The sequence below is a fragment of the Staurois parvus genome, unplaced genomic scaffold (assembly GCF_062004578.1).
Source record: "Staurois parvus isolate SC_StPar_1 unplaced genomic scaffold, SC_StPar_1.0 ptg000425l, whole genome shotgun sequence".
In the NCBI taxonomy this organism is placed as follows: domain Eukaryota; kingdom Metazoa; phylum Chordata; class Amphibia; order Anura; family Ranidae; genus Staurois; species Staurois parvus.
The window spans coordinates 2634546-2661516 of NW_028318221.1; the positions used below are offsets into that span (position 1 = coordinate 2634546).

Here is a 26971-nt window from a genome sequence, read left to right on the forward strand (position 1 = left end):
AAGAAAAGTCAATGTTTAAGTCTCTTTTCCAAGCTTTGCAGGCGGGAAGTGAATCCGAGGTTCTGTCACTAAGAAGAAGCAGATAGGTAAATGATACTAAATGCCTCCATGGTTCAGCCTTTGAACAGAGTGACTCAAAGGAGGTGAGAGGGCGGACCCATTTATGGCGATATGCAGGAGAGAGAAGAAAATGTCTGATTTGAAGATAGGCCCAAAAGGGAAAGGTGAGATCACCCATAGTACTTGCTAGGGAAGAACAAGACTTCAGCTGACCTTTGTGAAAAAAAGTGGTTCGCCAATACTTGACTGTGTGGCCAATGTGCTGATGGAAAGCACTTATGCATACCGGGCGGAAAGTCCAGATTGAGGCGAAGAGAAGTTAGTGGGTTGGGGGCATCGGAAATGGAGGCCGATTTACAGGCTAAGCGAAAGGTTTTAAGGGAAGGACCGATTACTGGATGTAGGAGGAGGTCTTGAGGAATGTGTTTGGTCAGAAGCCACGGGATCGATGCCAAGGGGGAAGTGGAACAAGAGTGTTCCAGCTGGACCCACGCTTTGGTGGTAAAGTGAATATTCCAATTGATTATCCTAGTAAGATGGCAGGCCCGATGGTAAAGTTGCAGGTCAGGTAGTCCAATCCCCCCTTTGGATTTGTGGAGCACAAGTTGGGAGAAGGAAATGCGTGGCCGTTTATAATTCCAGAGAAAAAGAGAGCACATTCTTCTGCATGAAATGCAAAAGGCAGGTGTTAAATGGATAGGTAAGGTTTGAAATAGATAGAGGAGGCGCGGGAGGATATTCATTTTTAGTATAGCAGCCCTACCAAACCAGGAGAAGCATGGGCGATGCCACCTAGTTAGGTCTGCTCGGATGGCACCAAGGGTTGGAAGAAAGTTTTTGACATAAAGATCAGAGAGGTTACTCGTAAGCTGTATTCCCATATAGGTAAGGGAGTCCCTTTCCCATGGAAACGGGAACTGTGACTGACAAAAGGAAACCAGGTCTGAAGGAAGAGTAATGTTTAAGGCATAGGATTTGGAATGATTAATTTTGAGGTTCGAGATATATTGAAAGAAGGAAAAATCCTTAATTAGGTTGGGCAAGGTAAAAACTTCTATTTGTATGCTGTCTGCAATCCTGATGGCAAGATTTCATATCACCCTCTGACATAACAACCTGTGACAGTAGAACAAGAAATGGAGGAAGCAGTAGACACTGGATTAGAAAGGAACACACAGTAAGAACATTATGACAGAGGTCCTTGCCTTTCCCTATTTTACTGAAGAAACAGGATTGTTGTACCATAAAATCTTTTTCTTTGAGTTCACTAAGAGACACATGATTTGGCTATTCTGAAATAATTAAGTTATACTGCTGCCTCATGAGGAGTTGTACACTGGCAAACAAATAATCCATTGACCAGCCAGATAAAACCTCTCCCACTCCCAGCATGCCAAAGTTTGGTAGAAAAGCAGTATTAGGAGGAGGGCCAGCAATAAATAGACTGAAATTCAACCGATTCAGTGGGGATTGGATTAATTTTGATCTATGTAAGGGCAGGCTGGTTGCATACAAGTCAATCGATCTGTCAGTCGACTTGTGTACAACTAGCCTGTTGGAAAATTTTCTCTTGATCAGCACTGCCGACTATAGTTAGTACTGAAGAAAGGATTCCCCCATCCACACTGAGTGGTTGAATTAGAAAAAAAAAATACTTGTGCATAGTCAGCCTAAATCACAAACACAGTGAAATGGTGAAACAAGTAAAAAATATGAAATTTAATTTTCATGGAAACATGGAAGCGGTAGCAAACTCACATAGCATGAACCTCATCCAGGAAGTGAAGAAAAATGTCCTTTTGATGTACTGGAACTGGACAGAGAGAAACACGTCCTGGTTGAGGTGAAAGGCCAGAACACCTTAGGATGGAAAGAGGCTCTAGGCTTCAACACCATCGTATCCTTGTGTAAGACCAGACAGGGTACTTTAAAGCATGAGGTTGCCAGTTCAGACACACACCTCATAAAAGGAGATGACAACAAGGAAAGCAACTTTGTGGGTGAGAGTAGAAAGGGGGATATCCCAAATGAGTTCAAATGCAGTCTGTACAGAGTTGAAAGAACCAAATTAAAATCCCAGGTAGCTTTACAGTCTTGACCAAATAAAATAAAGGCTAACTGTGTTTGGAATAAGATTGCAAAGGCTCAGTTTGCTCCTTGATAGTACTCAGGGTCTGACTGAAAAATGTTAGGATTCTTCCCACAGAGTATGGATAAAGTAAGCCTTCTAGGTGTGATGATAGTCATTATGGGAGGTAGACATCCTAACTTTTATTAGTGTGGGAATTATTAAATTTCTCACATTGAATTAGGCTCCTGGCTTGGGTCTAGCATTGGAGGCTGAAGCCTGGGTGTAATGAAATTAATTCTTCTTGGCCTCAGAGGCGGATGATGTCTTCCTAGTTTGTTACTTAGACTTCTTCTGCTAGGGCAAATGAGTCCTTCTACTCCCAGTGGCATCCTTTAGGATCATATCCAAGAAAGGACCAAAGAGTTATTCACCAGCAAGCATTTTTCACATTTCTCTTGCTGTTCTTCAGACCAACATTTCAGCCAAAGAGTTCTTTGTATATTCACAGACAAGGGACTAATTAGAGAAAATGAGATGGACAATGTTGTCTAAACCATCAGTAATGTACAGTTGTGGCCAAAATTATTCAACCCCCAATGCTGTAAAGGGGTTTAGGGACTATAGTGTACATTTGGAATTGTATTCAGAATCAAATCCTACAAGGACGTTGTAACTACCCAAATGCAACTAAAATGACATCAATTGTTTATGTAATACAGTAGTAAATGGTTCTTATGTGGTTTCTTCATTGCCACAATTATTCAACCCCTTAAAGACTACCACTCTGAAGAACAGAGGTTCATACAGGTGCTTTCCATCAGGTATTGAAAACACCTGTGGATGTCACCGAGCAGCAATCAAGCATAATAAGCACCAATTAGGCAGCTTTAAAATGACTGTGATACTCAGCTCCTTCTAGACATTTACTGGTGTGGTTACAAACATGGTGAAGGCAAGAGAATGGTCCAGGAAGACAAGAGAAGAGGTGATTTCTCTTCACAGGAAGGGCAATGGCTATAAGAAGATTGCAAAGATGTTAAACATACCAAGAGACACCTTAGGAAGCATCATTCGCAAATTCAAGGCAAAGGGCACTGTTGAAACGCTACCTGGTCGTGGCAGAAAGAAGATGCTGACTTCGACTGCTGTGCGCTACCTGAAGCGTAGAGTGGAGAGAAGTCCCCGTGTGACTGCTGAGGAACTGAGAAAAGATTTGTCAGATGTGGGTACAGAAGTTTCAGCCCAGACAATAAGACGCACACTGCGTAATGAAGGCCTCCGTGCCAGAACTCCCAGGCGTACCCCCTTGCTGTCTCCAAAGAATAAGAAGAGTCGACTGCAGTATGCCAAAAGCCATGTGGACAAACCACAAAAGTTGTGGGATAGTGTTCTGTGGACTGATGAAACAAAATTAGAACTGTTTGGGCCCATGGATCAACGCTATGTTTGGAGGAGGAAGAACAAGGCCTATGATGAAAAGAACACCTTGCCTACTGTGAAGCATGGTGGAGGGTCAATCATGCTTTGGGGCTGTTTTGCTTCTGCAGGTACAGGGAAGCTTCAGCGTGTGCAAGGTACCATGAATTCTCTTCAGTACCAGGAGATATTGGATGGAAACGTGATGCAGTCCGTCACACACCTGAGGCTTGGGAGACGTTGGACCTTTCAACAGGACAATGATCCCAAGCATACCTCCAAGTCCACTAGAGCATGGTTGCAGAGGAAAGGCTGGAACATTTTGGAGTGGCCATCGCAGTCACCAGACTTAAATCCGATTGAGAACCTCTGGTGGGACTTAAAGAAAGCAGTTGCAGTGCGCAAGCCTAAGAATGTGACTGAACTGGAGGCCTTTGCCCATGAAGAATGGGCGAAGATACCCGTAGATCACTGCAAGACACTTGTGTCAAGCTATGCTTCACGTTTAAAAGCTGTTATAACTGTAAAAGGATGCTGTACTAAGTACTAAGATTGAATGTCACTTGGGGGTTGAATAAAACTGATAATGCTGTGAGCACAGAAAAGACATTTGTGGTTATTTCATTATAACTGTTATGTTATATTTGTCTGACCTACAAGTGCCTCTTTAATGTAAATGTAAGCAAGATGACTGAATGATCAAAAGCAATGTCAAACTGGCCAAAACACTCAATTTCAGTGGGGGTTGAATAATTTTGGCCACAACTGTAGGTCTAAAGCACGGTCTACAAACACAGGGATCATAATGGTTTTAGTTGGATCCTGCAAAATAAGATTAAGGCTAGTAAACATTGGTCAATTCCAACCAGTTCAACAGAAACCGGCAGACATTTGGCCAGTGTGTACAGCAACATACATTTAAGAGCAGTAGTGGTGTGAACCTCCTGTGCTCAAAATGATTTCAAACACCAATAGCCCTGAGGAAGTCACATGGTACTGTGACGCAACGCGTAGGCCCGACGTAGTGACGTACTTCCGGCGTGGCGGCCATTTTAGTACACCTCTTTGTACTTTGTACACCCATGCAGATGACATCCAAGAGCATGTGGTGGGAGCCCTGATTTACAGCAAATTGATGTAAGTGCGCATTCTATTATACCATTTTTGGCAATAAACATATTAAACAATGGAGGCTTGTGTTTTATGTTACATGTGAGTGGTTAGCGCAGTATGTGACCCTGCCTGGAGAAGGAGCCAGTATTGGAGTTCTGATCCCCAGAGGCAGATCTATACATAGTGGGAGCTGTCGTTTGGAGTGATACTAACCTGGAGGATCTGTGAGAGGGATCCTATTAAAACGCTGTGACTCGCAAGGGTTGAGTCTGTAAAGTGAGAGGTTAATCCAGCCGGTGATCGGATGATTTTTTGCATAGTCATCAACCCACGTTTTTACACGGATATCAGCACGAGTTGTTTTGTTCACTGGAGTGTGATTATTGAAAGATTGGACTTTAAAAAACGCATGAAAACAGATTATTGTGTGTATACTATGTCACTAATCAGAGTTCACTTTTGCACATGAGGTTGTTTTATCCACTTTATGGGATTTGTGTAGGTGTGTATATATATATATATATATATATTAGTGCACATTGTGTGTTTATGTATACTTGTTCAAATATGCACTGTTATGTCAGTCAATAAGACTGTTTTTTCACCATCACTATAGGAGTCTTTTTTGTGTTTTTTGTAAGCACGAGGTTATTTATAGTAGCACGTTTATTCACTTATAATTGAGGGTATTTTATTTGCACATTGATTTATTTGAATATCAAGCGATTAGCGCTACATTTGTTTCACATTTTATACATTTAAGAGCGATGCCAAATATAATATGTGACAAAAACATTACTGGTAGGGAGCACAGAGCATGAACCACAAAGTTCTAGTTGAAGTAGCACGTGCACTATTTCAATAATAAGTTTTGACACTGAGGACTTTATTTTATGTATGATGTATGTCTAATTAATGTTGTTTTTGTCACATATTATATTTGGCAGCACTCTTATATGTATGTTGATTTATCAGTGAAGGTTATACCTTAGCAGCAGCAGTCTTTATATGCACTTAAATATTGGACTATATCATAGTGTTGATTGGTATACACATTTTTGTGTTGTTTTTTTTTCTCCTGCAACACTTGTCCTAAGCGCAGGTTAATTATTACACTATCAGTGTGTACAGTAGCCTGTCCAACAGATGTTGGCCTAGTGTCGAACAGGCATGCTGAAAAACCAGCAGCCGATCAGCCAAATGCTGACAGCACTTATCAGTGTTTCCTTGCAAGAGGGGGATCCTCATGTCAGAACACAATAGCTAAGCAAGGGAGATTGCTATACTATCAGCGCTTGTGTTAGTACAATGATCTGTCAGTTGTTATACCCCGCTTAAGTTAATTCCCCTAAGGTTTGACATAGTGACATTATGGCTATGGCAAGCTACAAAGCAGGGACTGCTAGCAAAAAACAATTATATAGTTACATAGTTAGTCTGGTTGGTTGAAAAAAGACAAAAGTCCATCCAGTTCAACCATTAAAAAAGAAAAAAGTTATAATCCTACATCCACAGTTGATCCAGAGGAAGGAAGAGTAAAGGGTTTACAAATGTTTGTCAGTGGAGTTACCTGGTTACTGTAGACAGCAAGGTGAAACTGAGTGTCTCTTGCAAATATAAACAATGGTGGGAAGTGGCTACCTCACTTTAAAAAAGAGAGGACAGAGAGCTGAATTTTCTAGCTGAAAAGTGGGAATTTTCTACCTGAAAAGTTTGCATAAACTCAAATAAAAAATACACCAAACTTAAACACAAACCAATCAAACCTAAAGTTGACATGAACAAGCATTGTTCCTGCAACTAAGGCCATCTTTTTACAAAGAACCATGGGTGGCGCTAGTTCTCATGAACACTAGTCTACAGAAAACTAGGGGCAAAAATGAGCTAGTAACTAGAGAAAACGGGGGGGGGGGGGGAAGCGAAGAGTAGTAAACCTGATTCTGTAAGCAGCCAAACAGGGCCAAAAATCAGGGGTTTTTTTCAGAGAAAATACGTTATATTGGGTACAAACAAATACTGAGATGACAGGGTAAACAGAAGAAGTTAGTTAAGCTAATAATGGATAGCGAAACAGGGTTTTATATATAGATGCATGCTGAAGCAGTAACTATCATCAAGTTCTTTATTTTGCAAAGCAACAAGCAAAGCGTCATGAGCCAAGACAGCAGCCTAAGGAATGGCTCCGCTCCCACATCATGGAGCATTTATACACATATAAAACAACATAAGACATGAACTCAAAAAAGAATATAACACAATAAAAACAAGAATGCAACACAATATATAAAATATTTACAATATGAATACACAGTGATATGTGTAAAATAAATATCTTGGACAGAAATTCAGGGAAATGATGTATTTTAAAAAATAATCCAGGCTGCTGCTGCCTAATTAACAGTGCTGGAATTAAAAATCATAGCCGTTTAAATGTTAAGACCTTAATTACCCTGCGATGTCAGGAGAAAGTTGGACAGAAGGATTGAAGGAAGATAATTTGCTGGCCAGCTTAGAAAAAGGAAGAACAATTGAAAAAGAAAAAAAAGGAAAGTCCAAACAGTTCAGGCATTAACCTAAAGATCAGGATGTTATATACTCTCCCTTCCATAACTTTTCATTCAAATTTCCTGGCGCATCATTTCAGCATACACTGGCAATAAACTTGCACAGTCAGGAAGGTGCAAATATTAATTTTAGTGAAAAGGAATGGAAGAACAATACAAATTATGGCTTTACCAAATTCTGCTTTTGTTAGATGACCAGGATCCATCCTTTAATGAGAAATAAAGATGGTAAGAAAAGGCAAGGTTATGCCTTATAGGTTGCCATCTTGGAAGAAACTTAGCAGTACACTGCCCAAGAGGGTGCCACTGCCCTTGTTGAATGTGTCTTAAGATCTGATAAGGGAAGTTCTGCATGACCCGTTTCACCCAATGAACTAGAAATAGTCTTTCTGCCTTTCTGAAAAGGAGCTGGTCATTAAGTAGGCTTTGAGAACTCCAACCACATATAGAGGGTGTGCTAATGCAGAATATTGTGGTTAAAGCTGCACTACCCTGTAGATATCTACTCTTATAGAATATCAAGTGAGGCTCCGTATGATTAAATGGGTGCAGTTTTGTTACCCCCTTTAAATGACAATTGTGCAGTCATACAATGCGGTATCCAAATGAAATGTATGTTTTTTTCCCACAAATAAAGCTTTATTTTGGTGGTATTTGATCATCTCTACAGTTTTACTTTTTGTACTATAAACAAAAAAAGACTGACAATTTTGAAAAAAAAAACACATTTTTTTTCTGCTATACAGTTGCAAGAAAAAGTATGTGAACCCCTTGGGATTACGTGGAGTTTTGCATGAATTGGGCATAAAATGTGCTCTGAACGTCATCTAAGTCACAACATTAGAAGAACACAGTCTGCTGAACATAATACTACACAAACATTAGATGTTGCCATGATTTAATTGCACATAACATGTAAACATTCACAGTGCAGGGAGGAAAAAGTATGTGAGGCCCTAGCTTAATGACTTCTCCCAGAGCTAATTGGAGCCAGGAGTGAGCCAGCCTTGACTCCAATCAGTGTGATGATATTGGATGTGTTGCTGACAGCTGTCCTGCCCTTAAAAAACACACATTTGTTTTGGGTTTACTGGTTTCAAGAAGCACTGTCTGATGTGAACCATGCCTCGCAGAAAAGAGCTCTCAGAAGACCTACGATCAAGAATTGTTGACTTGCATGAAGCTGGAAAGGGTTACAAAAGTATCTCCAAAAGCCTTGATGTTCATGTGCCCATGGTAAGACAGACTGTCTACAAATGGAGAAAGTTTAGCACTGTTGCTACTCTCCCTAGGCGTGGTCGTCCTGTAAAAATTACTGCAAGAGCACAGCGCAGAATGCTGCATGAGGTAAAAAAGAATCCCAGAGTGTCAGCTAAAGACCTACAGAAATCTCTGGTACATGCTAACATTTTTGTTGACACATCTACAATAAGGAAAACATTAAACAAGAATGGAGTACATGGGAGGACACCACGGAGGAAGCCATTTCTGTCCAAAAAGAATATTGCAGCACGTTTGAAGTTTGCAAAAAGAGCACCTGGATGTTCCACAGCACTACTGGCAAAATATACTGTGGACAGATGAAACCAAGATTGAGTTGTTTGGGAAGAACACACAACACTATGTGTGGAGAAAAAAAGGCACAGCACACCAACATCAAAACCTCATCCCCACTGTAAAACATGGCGAGGGAGCATCATGGTTTGGGGCTGCTTTGCTGCCTCAGGGCCTGGACGGATTGTTGTCATTGATGGGAAAATGAATTCCAGAGTTTATCAAGACATTTTGCAGGAAAACGTACGACCATCTGTCCGCCAACTGAAGCTCAGCAGAGGATGGGTGATGCAACAGGACAATGACCCAAAGCATACAAGTAATTCAACAAAACAATGGCTGCAACAGCACAGAATACGCCTTCTGGAGTGGCCCAGTCAGAGTCCTGACCTCAACCCGATTGAAATGCTGTGGCATGACCTTAAGAGAGCGATTCACACCAGACACCCCAAGAATATTGCTATACTGAAACAGTTTTGTGAAGAGGAGTGGTCCAAAATTACTCCAGATTGTTGTGCAGGTCTGATCTGCAACTACAGGAAAACGTTTGGTTGAGGTTATTGCTGCCAAAGGAGGGTCAACCAATTATTAAGTCCAAAGGTTCACATACTTTTTCCTCCCTGCACTGTGAATATTTACATGTTATGTGCAATTAAACCATGGCAACATCTAATGTTTCTGTAGTATTTTGTTCAGCAGACTGTGTTCTTCTATTGTTGTGACTTAGATGACGTTCAGAGCACATTTTATGCCCAATTCATGCAAAACTCCACGTAATCCCAAGGGGTTCACATACTTTTTCTTGCAACTGTATAACATATTCAATAAAGAAATTTTAAAAATCAAATTTCTTCATAAATGTAGGTCAAAATGTATTCTGCTACATATTTTTGGTAAAAGAAATCCGAATAAGTGTATATTGATTAGTTTGCACAAAAGTTATAGCGTCGACAAACTAAGGTACATATACTGGATTTAAAAAAAAAAAATTTTATGCTAGTAATGGTGGCGGTCACTGACTTAGCAGGACTGCGATATTGCAGTGGACATTTTTACACTAACTTATACTTTGTGGGAACCAGTGATACTAATATAGTGATCAGTGCTAAAAAATATACACTAATCGCTGTACTAATGACACTGGCTGGGAAGGTTGTTAACATCTAGGGCAATCAAAGGGTTAAGTGTGTGCCTAGCTATGTGCTTGGTGTACACTAGGTGGTGCTTTTACTAGGGGCAGTGATAGATCATGTTCTCAGCTCTGCAGACACACGATCCATGACTCCCCCCCCCCCCCATCATAACAGGGCTGTGCCTTTGTTAACACAGCTCTTTTCTTCCTCCCTGACTGATGATTTGCAGGTGCCAGTGAGCAACTGCTCATTGGGACTTGTAGATAGGTTTGTGCTGTGACATTTCACAGCAGAAGCGATCCTCTGGCTTTGCGCACGCTCCCCCTGCGGCGAAAATCCAAAATCATGTATACGTGATTTTGTACAGGAATGACGCCATGTAGCAGTAAAACTGCTATAGGGCGGAGATAAAGTGGTTAATGAGAAAAAAACTGTCCTTTAGTAAATATAAGGCCAAAGGGTCATCATTGGCATTTCAAAACTACAAAGAGATGCATTATTGGGATCAGGTCATATAACATAGATACAGTGAGGCAAAAAAGTATTTAGTCAGCCACCAATTGTGCAAGTTCTCCCACTTAAAAAGATGAGAGAGGCCTGTAATTGGCATCATAGGTAGACCTCAACTATGAGAGACAAAATGAGAAAAAAAATCCAGACAATCACATTGGCTGATTTGGAAAGAATTTATTTGCAAATTATGGTGGAAAGTAAGTATTTGGTCACCTACAAACAAGCAAGATTTCTGGCTCTCACAGACCTGTACCACCTTCTTTAACAGGCTCCTCTGTCCTGCACTCATTACCTGTATCAATGGCACCTGTTTGAACTTGTTATCAGTATAAAAGACACCTGTCCACAACCTCAAACAGTCACACTCCAAACTCCACTATGGTGAAGACCAAAGAGCTGTCGAAGGACACCAGAAACAAAATTGTAAACCTGCACCAGGCTGGGAAGACTGAATCTGCAATAGGCAAGCAGCTTGGTGTGAACAAATCAACAGTGGGAGCAATAATTAGAAAATGGAAGACATACAAGACCACTGATAATCTCCCTCGATCTGGGGCTCCACGCAAGATCTCACCCCGTGGGGTCAAAATGATCACAAGAACGGTGAGCAAAAATCCCAGGACCACATGGGGGGACCTAGTGAATGACCTGCAGAGAGCTGGGACCAACGTAACAAAGGCTACCATCAGTAACACACTACGCCGCCAGGGACTCAGATCCTGCAGTGCCAGACGTGTCCCCCTGCTTAAGCCAGTACATGTCTGGGCCCGTCTAAAGTTTGCTAGAGAGCATTTGGATGATCCAGAAGAGGATTGGGAGAATGTCATATGGTCAGATGAAACCAAAATAGATGCGTTTGGTAGAAACACAACTCGTCGTGTTTGGAGGAGAGAGAATGCTGAGTTGCATCCAAAGAACACCATACCTACTGTGAAGCATGGGGTCGCAACATCATGCTTTGGGGCTGTTTCTCCGCAAAGGGACCAGGACGACTGATCCATGTACAGGACAGAATGAATGGGGCCATGTATCGTGAAATTTTGAGTGCAAACCTCCTTCCATCAGCAAGGGCATTGAAGATGAAACATGGCTGGGTCTTCCAACATGACAATGATCCCAAACATACCACCCAGGCAACGAAGGAGTGGCTTCGTAAGAAGCATTTCAAGGTCCTGGAGTGGCCTAGCCAGTCTCCAGATCTCAACCCCATAGAAAACCTTTGGAGGGAGTTGAAAGTCTGTGTTGCCCACCGACAGCCCCAAAACATAACTGCTCTAGAGGAGATCTGCATGGAGGAATGGGTCAACATACCAGCAACAGTGTGTGCCAACCTTGTGAAGACTTAGGAAACGTTTGACCTCTGTCATTGCCAACAAAGGATATATAACAAAGTATTGAGATGAACTTTTGATATTGACCAAATACTTATTTTCCACCATAATTTGCAAACAAATTCTTTCCAAATCAGCCAATGTGATTGTCTGGATTTTTTTTCTCATTTTGTCTCTCATAGTTGAGTTCTACCTATGATGCCAATTACAGGCCTCTCTCATCTTTTTAAGTGAGAGAACTTGCACAATTGGTGGCTGACTAAATACTTTTTTGCCCCACTGTATAAAATAAAATAGGAAAAACACATTGATGAGCAGAGTAAAAAAAATCCATAAAAACTGTTGGCGCTATATAAATCCTGTATAATAATAATAATAATAATAATAATAAAACTTTCAGATATATTAATAGTAGAAAGGCAAGGTGAGAACATAATGGCCCCATAAATGATGATTAGGGAAAATTGGTCACAAGTGACAGGGAGAAGGCAACTGTATTAAATACATTCTTCTTCTCAGTTTATATGAAAGGTAGGGCTATAATAAAAAAGACAGTAATGTTAACAACATTAACTAGTTGCCGACCGCAGATAGCCGAATGACGGCTGCACTGCGGCCGGCCAGTTTTGAGTGGACGTCATATGACGTCCTCCCAGAACGCGCTCTCCTGCGCGCCCCAGGGGGCGCACACCCGGCGATCTCCGTGATCACTGTGTCCTACGGACACAGCTGATCACGTGATGTGGTAAAAGGCCAATCACAGCGGCCTTTTACCACGTGATCAGCGGTGTCCAATGACACGCTGATCAGAGGGAAATGTAAGTGCCGGTTCTCGGCTGCACTTTCCTCACGCTGTCAGATCGTGAGGAAAGTACTGCCGAGAACCGGCAGTTGTCAGAGCGGGGATCGGCACCGATCATCAGGGCACTGATGATCAGTGCCCTGATGATCGGTGCCCAGCAGTGCCACCCGCAAGTTCCGCCCACCTGTGCCCAGCAGTGCGCCCACTAGCTCCGCCCACCTGTGCCCAGCAGATCACCCACCTGTGCCCAGCAGTGCACCCACCTGTGCCACTCTGCAATGTCACACAGCTGTGCGCAGAAGTGCCACCTACCTGTGCCCAGCAGTGCCACCCACCTGTGCCCACCCACCTGTGCCCACCAGTGCCACCCACCTGTGCCCACCCACCATTGCTGCCCACCAGTGCCACCCACCAGTGCAGCCCAGCAGTGATGCCAGTCAGTGCCGTCTATCAGTACCCATCATCAGTGTCACCTATCAGTGCCGCCTATCAGTGCTGCATATTAGTGCCGCCTATCCGTGACACCTCATTAGTGCTGTCTATCAGTGCCGCCTATCCGTGCCACCTCATTAGTACTGCCTATTAGTGCCCTTTAGTGCTGCCTATCAGTGCCCATCAGTGCCGCCTATCAGTGCCCATCAGTGCTGCCTCATCAACGCACATCAGTGAAGGAGAAAAAATACCTGTTTGAAAAATTTTATAATAGAAACAAAGAAACTTTTTTTTTTTTCAAATTTTTTGCATTTTTTTATTTATAGCGCAAAAAGTAAAGCGCCCAGTGGCGATTAAATACCACCAAAAGAAAGCTCTATTTGTGAGAAAAAAATGATCAAAATTTCATATGGGTACAATGTTGCATGACCGCGCAATTGTCAATCAAAGTGCGGCAGCGCTGAAAGCTGAAAATTGGCCTGATAAATAAGGGGGTATAAGTGCCTGGTAGGCAAGTGGTTAAATTGAATGTACCTGTGTGGCTCACGGAGACCAGTGTTCAAAAAAGACTAGAAATACTTAAAGTGTTACTAAACCCAGGACCCTGCATTCACTATATCTGGTCTCCCACAGTACACAGAACATGGAACTGCTACATACCTTTTCTCATCTGCAGTTAGAGCAGTGTTATGACTTTAGCTAAACACTGGTTAAAGCTTGTAGGAGGAGTTTTCTTTCTGCTCTAGGAGGAAGCAGAACCCCTGACCTCTGTCTCAACATTGCTGATTGGCCCTGTGCTGATCACATGAACTCTCCCAAGAAAAAAAAACCTCTCTAGCAATACACACTAAACTGAGCATGTGCAGAAGGGTTCAGTCAGTCTTATCAGGAGATAGGTTGTGGACATATGAACAAGAGGACGGGCAAAGAAGAAAGGATCTAATGGCCTTTTCCCACATTGCAGAGAATTAACCCCTTAGGTCCAATCTTAGTGTTTGCTTATAATACAAAACTAAGCAGAGCAAATAAAACTACAAGGCCTCATGTATGCTGCAACTAAAAGAGTCCAATGTAGGGCAACAAAGCTATAAGGTGACTGGAGGACCTCAGTTATGAGGAATGAATACAAACATTAAACTTATTCTCCCCAGAGATCATCAAGAGAGAAAATTATAGTAATGCACAAATCTTAAAATGGGGATTACATCACTGGGAAGAAACTTTTTAATCTTAGGTCTCTAAAAAAGACACGCAGCTATACAATGAAATTGGATGAGAAACTGTCCAATCTTAAACTGCGCAGGGGATTCTGTAAGTGGGCCACACATAGATAGAAATTCATCCAGTTCCACAGGGAATTATTCGATCGACTTGTGTACAACCAGCAACACTGATCATTGTATTCTCATGGCAGGGAAGGCTGTCAGAAAACAATACCACAGTGGGAGGGATTCCTCATCCACATTGAATGTGTGGGTGGGGGAATCATGGCATTTTCTTTCATTGAACCCACTGGTTGAACAAAAAAAATGCATAATGTATGGGCTGCCTTCCTGTTGGAGCAGTCAGGATGTGTAACTCCCTTTCACAGTTGGTGGTGTCAATAGGGAGTTAACATAAGTTCAAAAAACTTTTAAATGTGTTTCTTAGTGGACACAATGTACTGGGATATGAAAAACAGTAGACACACACACTTACTTTCAGGTTGAACTGGATTAATGGGTGTTTTTATGCAACCTGACTTCCAAAGAGTCACTGCCAGTTCACCATTGCAAGGTCAAAGATTGATCAATGACTACTTGACTGATGAACCATTCATTGCTTGACAGAAAGGAGTAGTTCAAATAGTTAGCAAGGTGATATTGAAATGGTGGAATATGTGCTACCCTCAAATCCAGTATATGCTGCTGAGCCCACTTGATGATTTGCAAACTTCTTTCAAACGTTTAAGACTCTTTGTCACCCTGCGTCTGTTATGCAACCACTACCCTGTTGTCTAGACATAGAAGGGTCCTTGTATCTAACAATGGGGGGATGGAGGGAGGGGTAAATGCCTTCAGTGCCTTGAATGCTGCTCTGAGCTTGAGAACATTCAACCCCATGTCTCAAGAATCAAAAGCCCACCTACCCTGCACCATCTGATCCCTGAAATAAGTTCTGTATCCTTTCAGGTTGGTGTTAGTTCTGGAATCGGTATGCTGTTGTGGCCATTGGACAATGAGAATGGTTAATGATAATGTTCCCAGAATGCTGCAACACTGTATTGCTGGGGGACACACTTTCAACATGCTTTTGTAAATTTTCTCTGATGGTAGCTTCCCCAAAGTTTTTCAAGGTGTGTACCATTGCTCCTAGTAACACCATTCTCTGTGTTGACTGGAGGGAAATTTTCTTCCAATTGATCGGCCATCCATATGCTTGTAGGCACTGGCTGACAGCAGAATGTCATCTAGATAATGATGTAAGCTTAGGTCTTGCTTTCTCAAAACCCCATGCATGGTACCAGGACATTTGTGAATGTCCTTAGAATAGTTGACAAACTAAATGGGAGAAATGGAAGTTGTAATGTTCTTGCTGAATAGCAAACCTAAGATGCATTTGGAAGGTTGGATGAATTGAAACATCCAGATAGGCATTGGATAAATCTATGGATATTATCAAATACCCCATACTTACTGATTACAAGATTGATTGCAGGGTCACCATTTCAATGATCCACATCTACAGTACTGTGTGTCTCTTCAAACGGACACAGGTCTCTACTCTTTTTCTTTACTAGAAACAATGAATATAATTCTCTGCCTTTTTGAGCTCTTGTGCTCTTTTGTAATAGCTTGGCCACATACTGTTCTCTGAAATAGAGGTGTTTTTTTCCTGAAAATTATTGGACAGAGGTTTTCTTTTCATTCTCCATCAATGATTCTGGGAGACTGTTGAGATTGTCCATGAACCTTGAATATTTTCCACCCAGACATGTCATATATATTTAAATTGGCTCCAATTGGCACACTTTGCACAGGTGTACTGTTTGTAGTTCTGAGGTTAAATGGGTCTTGTTTTTTTTTTTAGCTTGACTACCCTTCTGTAGTCTTCTGTAGTCTTTTTCCAACCTACTCCGAATGCTGTATTAGCTCATTTTAGGGCTAGACATATTTTACAATCTAGAGCATCCTTAAATGTCACTGCATCCTCCATGGGCCAAGTACCATGCTTAGACAGTCTCATCAATGAAGCATCTACTAGGGAAGGTGACATGAGAAGATTAACTTTTAATTCCTTTAAAGAGTATAACGTATTTTGCTTGTTATAAATACAAGGCACCTTCTCAAGCTTTTGGCACTCATCTTGTATCAACTCATCAATTTCCTCAAAAAGCGAAGAGAAGCTTACTCCCTCTTAAAGTGTTACTAAACCCATGACCCTGTATTCACTATATCCAGTCTTCCACAGTACACAGAACATGGAAATGCAATTAATTTAGTAAATATAAGCTGCTAAATACCTTTTCCCATCAGCAGTATATACCAGTCTTGTGACATCTATCAGTGTCTGGCTGAACACTGGTTAATCTTGTAGGAGTTTTTATTCTCCTCTGACCATTCTATGAGGCTGCATAACCTCTGACCCTCTGTCTGGACAGCACTGATTGGCCCTGTGCCTATCACATGACCCCCCCCAAATAAACTCTCTAGCAATACACACCAAACTGAGCATGTGCAGAGTGTCTCCTAGGGCTCTGCACTATCAGCAGATAGATTGTGAACTGTGGAAAAAGGGAAGGATCAGAAAAGTCAGGATCAAACAGTCTTTTAACATACTGCGGAGGATTAGGCCCTTGGGTTCCACAGTGAATATAACAAGCATGCACATGCAGACTGATTTTACTGTTCTGGGTTTAGTAACACTTTAATGTTGGGAAAATATTTCATAATTTCTGCAGCACTTCCACCATTTCCTGCCAGCCAATTGCTTCTTTAATGTCATTTGCAAATAGTTATATCATAGAAAAGTCAAAACCTTTTTAACTCTTTTTCTCCTCCCTGTCTAAACAGCTCTCAGTGCCAGTCTGCAGAGGTCTCTTGCAGAAGGCTGTTTATAGCTGAAAGTGCTTGGAACTGAAGCAGCTGGCTGTATAGTGGACACCTCTTGAATTTATTCTTTAAACACCTGTCTACCAGAGCAACTTTTTCTCACACATGTTGAAATCAGCATTTTTTGCTTGAAATTACTTTAAACCCCCAAAAGTTAATATTTTCTAAAAGCAGAGACCCTGGAAAATAACATGGTGGCAGTTGCAATTTTTTGTGTTACATAATATTTGCGCAGCTGTGTATCAAAAGCATATTTTCAAGAAAAAATACACTAAAATGAATTTTAGTGCAAACAAGCACAATATTATACCCAAATTGTGCACACCCATGAAATCACAAAAAAACGAAATACTCCCACAAATGCGGGCCATTGATTGCAAACAAGGTTTATTAATTTGCACACACAAAGAAGTATTTTTCCTAACAAATTAATTCAAGACCATGTTGCAAAAATGTATATACCCAAATGAAAGTCTTAGGAGGAAAGCTACATTTTAGACAACACAATCCCAATTAACAAGAATTCAACTACAGGTGAGTCTAATTATTTATGAAACAGTTATCCAGCAGACAGTAGATTATAAAAGGGCGTTACTTAACAAAGAAAACCCCTTCCCATTTCATGCTGTCAGCAATGGCACCCCATGGAAGAGAAATGTCACAAGGCCTGAGAAAGAAAATAATTTCTTTACACAAGAAAGGTGAAGGCTACAAAAAGATAAACAAAGCTTTACTTATCACTCGGAATACTGTAGTAAAAGTGATACAAAAATTTAACAAAGATGGAACTGCAACCATCTCACAGAAACATCCATGCCGTCCACAGAAGTTAACACCTCGACAGGAGCGTCTTCTGATGAGAAGGGTTGAAGAAAATCCCCATTCAAGTTCACTGCAGTTAGCTAAAGAAGTAGAAAGCCAAACTGGAGTGATTGTTTCCTGTGACACAATACGGCGCACACTGCAGAGGAAAGCTTTTCCTAAAGCCCAAGCACAAAAAAGCCCACCTAGAATTTGCCAGGGCCCATGATAAAAAAGAAGAAGGCTACTGGAACTTTGTACTCAGGAGTGATGATACCAAGATAAATGCTTTTGGAACTGATGGCTTCAAAACTGTATGGTGTCGCAAAGGTGAGGAGTACAAAGAAAAATGCACAGTGCCTACAGTGAAACACTGGGGTGGCAGTGTCCTTCTGTGGGGCTGCATGAGTGCTGCTGGTGTCAGAAGCTGCATTTCATTGATGGTATCTTGAATTCACAGATGTACTGCTCTATATTGAAAGAGAAGATGCTACCATCACTCTGTGCCCTTGGTCATCGTGCATTTGTCCAACATGACAATGATCCAAAACGCACATCTAAGGACCACTGTTGCATTTCTGAAGAACAGGGTACAAATGATTCAGTGGCCAAGTATGTCTCCTGATTTTAACCCAATCGAACACCTATAGGGAATTCTGAAGAGACGAGTTTAGCATCACTCTCCATCCAGCATCCAGGCTCTAAAAGAGGTCGTTCTTGAGGAATGGAAAAAAATAGATGTTGCAATATGTCGCCAGCTTGTTCATTCCATGCCTAGAAGACTTGCTGCTGTCCGTACAAATCATGGAGGTCATACAAAATACTAGATGTAGTAGTTTTTGTTGTGGGGTGTATTTATTTTTGCTTCAACTAGTTTGAATAAAACTGAAGATTTTGTAATCAAAGTTATATTATTAACCTTACTTTCATAAAATGAGCTAAATGTTCTAAAAAACTCAGTTTTGTCAAAATTCTGGAAATTGTTCTTGTGTTTATTGAGATGATTAAAATCTTACTTATCAAGAGGGGTGTACTCATTTATGTTGATCACTGTACATACCAGATGCATTTCTGTCTGGACCAGCCTGCTTAACTCAGCTGGTCACTCCTTGTGCAGTTGTTCCCCCAGTAACAGCATGTGCACTTCATACTGCAAACAGTACCTTTCCTTGACGGAGGAGAGAATTTTTCACTGGTGGCGCTGGTTACGGTCTAGCATTTCCTTCCAGAGTTGCTGGAGGACAGAATCATTCCATTGCAGCAGGATGCTCTGGCACTGGTCCCCTTGCTGCATCTGCATCTCTTGCAGCCTCCTTCTGAAGTCCTCTTCTATGGCTGCTGGTATCTGCTCCTCTCCTCTTCTGCTAACCGGGCTTGAGATCCTGGTGGTGGTTTGGATGTCCCATCCCAGCAGCATCCCGCTGCTGCCAACTAAATGTGACGGATGCTTGGCACCCCGCTTTAGTGCTTATGTCAGAGAAATGCTTCCTTACCACTGGAATACAGGAGCAAGGTATTATAGCTGGGTATTGCACCCAAAAACTAGAGGACACTAGCTTAGTTGCAAAGTGGTACTCTTTATTGAACAGAAATACAGGTTTGTATACACTTTAGAAATAGCGGCAGTCCCCTATGAACAATAAAAACAAATATTACACATTGGGATAAACATCCCACACTCATTAGGTAACAAGGTAAAGTTGACACAAGACTTATCCCATCATGTAGGAACCTCTAGGAGGACTAGCCAACAGACAGAAACAATAGGTGACTCAATTAACTCAATTAACAATGGGACAAAGACTCAGTAAACACATAACACCTTAATAAACAGATTACAGCAAGAGACCTCAGAATCAGGTTGTTTTGAACTGATTATATTAACCTCTGCTCTGAGTCTAGTGGGGGTGTTATGTCCCTGCCGGTGGTAGCCTCTAGTGTTCCACAGTCCGGAATCCCCCAAGGCACGGAATCTAAGTCCCAACCTGCTTGTTCACCAGGGCCCCTGATGGTGGGCATGGTCTTGGAGCAGGCCGAGACCAGGTCGCGGCCCCTGGGTTCACCCAGCTGTGGTAGAAGCACCACTGGAGGTGTATAGCAGGTGAGAGCCTGATGTGAGGAGGTAACAAGAGCAGGGTCGGGCAGGCCGGGTCGGTAACGTTGGAGGCAGAACGGTACCAAATCAGTAGGCAGGAGGATAAACAGGTAACAAGCCGGGTTCGGTAACAGGAGATCAGAACGTGCAGGGTTAAGCAGGAGAATGGTCAGACAAGCCAGGGATCAGAACAGGAGACAGACAGCAAATCAGGGTCAAGCAGGGTCGGCAACAAGGCAATCTACAATACAGGAACTCAGGATACAGGTAAGACCATACGGCAACTAGTCAGACCTGACCTGTTTTAAATAGGGCGCCCTGCGCCCTGATTTGTGCCGGGCGCGCGTCCACGATCGCGAGTGCGCATGCGCAAGCGCCGCTGCAGTCGCGGGTGCCCAGGTTCCAATGCTTGCACGCTAGTGCGGCCGGGCACACCGCGCATGTGCAAACCCGTGCGCGATCACGGACAGCTCTGGGGTCCCTGACAGAGGGAGTTGAAGAAGTCAATGCTGGTTTGAGCACAGATACCCCAAATCTGTATCCTGGTCCTCCAGTTCTCAGAGTCTGTGTGTTTCGGGGAGACATGGACTTGAATCCAGCATAAAACTACTCCAAAGGTCTCCCCAGGTACACACATCCCAAAGCATAGAGCCCCACAGATGCCAGGGCCCATGGTCAGTAGGCTAGCCTGCGGTCCCCTCCAAAAAACCCAGTTGGGTCTGTCACAAGGACAAATAATTACACTATTTTGGATACTATAGGAGAAAAGTGAGTTTATTGCTGTCCTAATTATTCAATATAAACTCTTTTTTGATTTACCCTTTCTGAATGTTTTTCTTATTTCTTCACAATCCAATCTAACCTAATTCATTTTTTTTAATTTCTAGTAGATAATGTGTAGTCTACATGTGAGAATAATTTGAGCCTAAAAGTTAGTTTCCTAAAACTGTCTAGATTTCATTGAATAGATTGTATAGATTCTTAAAAAAAACTATAAACATATAGCCCAGATTTTCTTTCAGATAAAATAGAATACAACAAAAACTAAACTAATAATCTGTTACCTGATCTCTTTTTCATCTAGAATATTCATGTCATCAGAGAGCAATTGACATGAGAAACCAATGTTGATTGCGGTTTCTGATTAAAACAAAGTGCAGAAATAACATTAGAAACTTAAATGGTTTTTGAAAAGAAAATGCCTTAAATTTTTATGTATGGTAACGTAAGTAGGTAAAAAAAAAAGTTAAAATACATTTTTTAAAAACATAAGTATAAAAGAAAGGTCTGCATCCCTTTAGACATGATGTCTCTTTGGGCGTATCTCATAAATAAATGAAATTTTTGTTGCAGGGGTGCCCAAAATCTGACTTGTATCTTGTCTAGTGCAGACTTCTGGGAGAGTCAGTGAGTTGTTCAGACAAGCAGAACATGAAATGTCTGGTGGGCGTTCTGTACACCAACTGTGTATAGAATGCCTCCAGGTTGCCATTTTGCACTGCATTTTACAGTAAATTACAGATAACATTTACAACATGACTTGTGTCACAATGGTATATGCTATATTACTTTTTTTATTTTGGTATTTTTTCCCACAAAAGTGGAGTTACCCTTTAAGAATTTGAAGGTGGAAAAACTGGTCACCCAGGATAAAGCTGGAGCAGTTACAGTGGCCTATGGATAGCAGGTGTTGCTTTCCCCATTGGTTGTACTATTTGGCAGCTCAGCTGTAACATGTCTCGTGCATTGAGTGAGTCCTCCCACCCAGTGGCGTACACACTGTCAGTGATACTTCACATAACTATATCCTATATACAGTATATTTTGATGCAAAAAATTTGGTCTAAGTTCAAACACCTGCTGTGGGTTCACTTGCTATAATTTTTATCTGGCACAATGATTTATATCCAGAACTAGCCAAACTTACAAATAAATGGCTCATAAATGGCAGAAGTGGGGGGTTACCCATCTCACATTTTAAATATGGCATCCTGTTGTCCTATATTGTAGATATAACCTCTTGGTTAATATGCATTTCTACTATTTGCAACTCACACATGCGGTACACGTACAGGGACCCTCCAGGGGCTGACATCTCCCCCCACCCCCATATTTAACTTCCTGCAAAGTGTTTCCACAGTTAAAGGCTTTATCTCTAAGTGCTATGCTATGATTATCTCCTCTTACTTGGAGGACTATCCTTGCAAAGCTGTGTAGAGTTGGGGGGGCGAAGTTGTATAAAGACATTAAGTAAAACACAGAATTCTGTCTAGTATGGGCACCCCGTGTTGAAAGATAACTTGTTCAAAGCGCAGAGTATTTTCCTTGTGATGAATCCATTCCTGATGGGTTGGTGGTTGCTCTGACTTCCAATATTGTAAAATCAGTGTCCCAGCCTGGAACAGGGCTCTAGAAATAGTTACTTTGGAAATTTGGACAGCTCAAAGTCCTCTAAGGTACCTACTAGTCAAGACTTGGGATCCAACAATATATTTGTTTGAAAAACCATATTAATGGTATCCATGATCTTGGCCAATATATGTTGAACTTTGGACAGGGTCATAGCATATGTATAATTGCACCACGATCTCCTCAGCATTTACCACAAAAGAGAAGACCCAATCCAAGAAGCCCATTTTTTGCAATCTAAGAAAAGTGTAGTGGACACGTAAGATAATATACAACTGGGAAGTGTTTGTAAGGTATTTAGAGAGCTCAATTGCACTGATTCTAGAGTACTCTACTACGGATCTTCGTTAACTTTTTTTATTTGCCCATAGTGAACACCAGCCTGACTGTACATGTGTGAGCATGTGAGTGCAATAAGTATCTCATGAAACTGTAGAATACCTTGCTTGTCTCCAGTTAGCATCCACACTTTCATATTCGCATTTTTCAGTAGTTGTATTGTTTCTGGAACACCATCTTGTAACTTATCTTCAATTGCAGTTGCACCAAGTAGCTTTAGAGGAAAAATTGTATAAATCAATCAGGCACCATTATTGTCAGTTTCTAAGCAGACTCCGGGGGTGTTGAGAATCACTTAAATACTATTGGCTAGTAGGGTAATCCAAGACCTTGTTTATCTTAGTTAGGCTATTTAATTATTCACCTGCCTTATACACGCAAATTAATCCCATGTGTCATGCCTATGCTTTCACTTGTGTTATCACTGTGTTTCTGCCTTTAGTTTACTGTATTGTCTATGGTGGTATTATACTCAACTGTTGTGCTAACTAAATTTCTTCTGTAGGGCTTTACTTTGATAAAGCCCATTAAATCCCACAAAGTGTGTCAAAATGTTGGATCATCACTGCTGCAGGACAGACAGACCCTTAGGATGTGAACACTGCACACATACATTTTAAAAATAGTGTTTGTTATGGCACTGTCATGGAATACCTGCTAGCCAGATGGCTACTCACTGCTTTGCACAGAGTTTTGACTAGGCATGCACCTGTGCACAGGAGTGTTAGTCCACGTGTTTCTCAGGGTGCATGCCCAAAGTCAGGATTGGCACTAGAGAGCCTATTTAAGGAATGCTCTAACTCAGTGTCATTGATGACTGGTCATCAGCTTTTTCTCCATGTTTTGACCTGTATCCTGTATATGATTTGACATGACTCTTCCATGGCCTGATTTTCAATCCTGCTGTGTACTGTTGCCTACTAGTTCCTGACCTACAAACTTGATTCAACTTGTTATTTTGTACTGTGCTTCTCCTTAACACTGACCCTGGTTTTCTCTGTGACTCCGCTACCATCTTTGATTAGGTTCCATGCAATCACTTAGTGGCAGCTCTGGACTCTTCTAAAACCATCTACAGCTGTCTATCCATATTCCTGCTGCCTACCTGCTGGGATCACCTGTGGATTCTGCTATCCTGTACCTGTGGCCCAACCGGTGTTCCACTTTAACTTTTGTTGGTTTTCCTCATTCCTCATGGTTCTGCTGATCCCTCATGTCTGGCCTTATACTCTGCTGGATCTTCCTGATCAGCATCTCAATTTAGAGGTTCTGTAATCAGCATTTTCCTGCCCTTGTTTTCCTCCTATAACTTTGCACTGTCTGTTCCACTTCCATAGGTGCTTGGGCTGGAGATACAAAAGGGGCTGCCCTCATCAGTCTCCTATTAGGTACAGGACAGGTATTTTGAACTGACAGTCCCCTCTCAGTCCACTTGCCATTTACAATGGTAACTTCCAGAGATTGGATTCCAGCTAAAAACTCAAAGCATATCCCCAATTGTTCCAGATTCCACAGGACTGTCCCAAGATTTTAAAACAATCCTGGCATCCCACAGGTCCATGATAAATAAATAAATCTCCGCTTCCTAGTATTTAGATTCTCTTAAAGAGCCAGGGGGCCACAGAAGGAAGGGTATATTAACCACCTCCTGTCCGGCCGTTGTATATAAACGACCGGATGGTGGCAGTTTAGGGTCGGGTATAAATGGCCTTCCTGCCCCCTGCTTGTGCGCGCTCCCTGGGAGCGCGCAGCACCGCGATCCGGTGCCCGCTGTGTCCTCCGATCGTCGTTCGGGACCTCTGTGCGAGGTCCCGATCATGTGATCACTGATTGACCAATCAGCGATCACATGCAGAGTGGTAAGCAAGATGTCACTTCTGACATCATTGCTTACTGTGAAATCTGTGAATGATCACAGAGGTCACATGGTACAAGGCTATTCACAACAGCCTTGTACCATGTGACAAGCTGTGACCAATCACAGCTCACACAGTAGTTCTCAATGTCTGCAAGAATGCAGCCAGAGAGAAGGCGAAATTATTGCTTTTACAGCCTTTATGGGTGTAAAAGCAATCAGTGTAAAAAAAAAAAAAAATCTTCATCACCCCCCACAAGTAGTACAGTGTCACCATGGTACCACTATACTGCTAGGGTGAAAGTATGTAAAAACAAAAAACACAAAAAAACATAAATAATAATATAAAAAAATAAAATAAAAATGTAAAAACATTTTTTAAAAATTATAATTTTTAGTTACAAACTAATTTGGGTTTTTTTTTTTTTTTACTAAAAAGATAACAGAATAAATGTTGGCCAAGATTTATGATGAAATATTATTTATTTGCAAAATTATATAAGAACACTTTTTTTCAAAATGTTTGGACATTTTCATTTACATAGCAATCCCAATGGTGAATAAATACCACCAAAATAAAGCTTTATCTGTCTCAAAAAAAATGCAAAAAAATTAATATGGGTACATATTCATATGGGTACATATGGGTGTTGCATGACCGCGCAATTGTCATTCAAAGTGTCAGGGCTCCCGGTAAGACCAGAGATGCATGAACTGACACAGGGAAACGCAGGCTCAAGTATGGTGTAACAATATAATTTATTAAGGGTTATACACAAATATAACGCACAATATAACAAAACCAAACCTCCAACTGATAACGGAATGTACACAGACAAGAGCAGTCAGGGCTGGCGAGGTGGAGTGGTCAGGCGGGCCGGGTCAGGAATCATCGGGCAGACAAGACACAAAGGAGTAGGCAGAGCGTAGTCAGACGGGCCGGGTCAGGAACAATGAGGCAGACAAGGTACCAAAGGAGCAGGCTGGAGAGTGGTCAGGAATAGCCGAGGTCAGGACAGGCGGAGTTCATTCAGGGTCAGGATCAAGCAGAATCAGGAATCAGGCAGGAAGCAGACAGGATACAGGTACAGGGGCTCATGGGAAACATACACCAAGGCACTGACTGCAGGTCTGGCAATTCCTTAAATACACCTCCTGCAATCAGCCTCAGGTGATGGCTGACTGCAGGAGTGAGCTTCTGGTTGCTGAGAGCACCCGCTGGCCAGCCCTGGTACTGCAGCCCACAAGGCAAGTGAGTCCCACCACCATTGGCAAGTCCTTTCCTGACACAAAGTGTGATAGCACTGAAAGCTGAAAATTGGCCTGGACAGGAATGGGGTAAAAGTGTCTGGACTTGAAGTGGCTAAACATTCTCATTCTGTAATTATTATTGTTCAGTCTAAGAATGTCATGAGGGAAATATCTCTCTTTTACCATGAAACTGGGCCTAGCTCAAGACAGCATGAGACAACGGCATGAGAATGAACACCTGACCTGACCAGCTCTGATAACTGACAGTCCTGCTTCACTGTGCTGCTACTTTTAAGTGGTAGAAAATTAAACCCCGGTATCTCATTTTCATCTGATTTATTTACTATGTGCAGAGTATTTGCTTAGTTCAACTAATGTTGCTTATCTATTAACACATCAGGGTCTTTTTTATGACACCAGAGCATTTTTTTTCAATTATTACCAAGGCATTTTTTGTGCTTTTGGCTCCAGGGCAGAGTTTTCCTCCCACTGATATTAGAGTTTATTACAGCTACTGGAGTCACCTTTACTATATACTTGTTATAATCTTCTCCCCTCTTAAGTGCCTCTTCTCCAGAGTGAACAACTCTAATTTATGTAATTGATACTCATAGATGAGGTCCCCCATCCCCCTTATTAATTTTGTTGCCCTTCACTGAAGTTCAGATTGGTGACCAAAAGTGAGGCCAAACCTGTGCTTTGTAAAAGGCTACAATTACTGATTTATCTTTTAAATGTATGCCCTATTTAATTCATGACAGTAAGCTTTGTTAGCTACGGCTTTGCATTGTATGATGTTGCTGAGTCTTTGATTTACAAGAACCTGATCTGCCTTGCAGCTACACAACCCCATAATTTAAGAAGGTCTTCCTGCTATGCTGCTACATGCTGAGCTTTTAATTTTCAACCTCTATATCATTATTAAGCACATTGAACAGTATTGACCCCAAGACAGAACCCTGGGGCACACCACTCACAACTTTAAACCATTTAGTGAATAGGAAATTTATGTTAACTCTCTGGACACATTCATGCAGGGCAGTTGATAAGATAGTACAGCTGGCCATCCATTACTGGGTCTGAGCCCATCAGTTCAACAGGGGGACCGGGCACCTGCTGAGCAGGAGGGATGGCTGTTATG

At 41.8% G+C, this 26971-nt stretch overlaps 1 protein-coding gene across 1 annotated transcript in view; it reads right to left on the reverse strand.

The window, feature by feature from the left end:
* The window catches only part of ATP8B3 (ATPase phospholipid transporting 8B3), a 217822-nt gene that overhangs the window by 98246 nt on the left and 92605 nt on the right, over positions 1 to 26971 (reverse strand). The window contains 2 exon segments of the mRNA XM_089687466.1: positions 21041 to 21116; positions 22827 to 22938. Of these exon segments, the coding sequence (XP_089543592.1) occupies positions 21041 to 21116; positions 22827 to 22938 (188 nt within the window).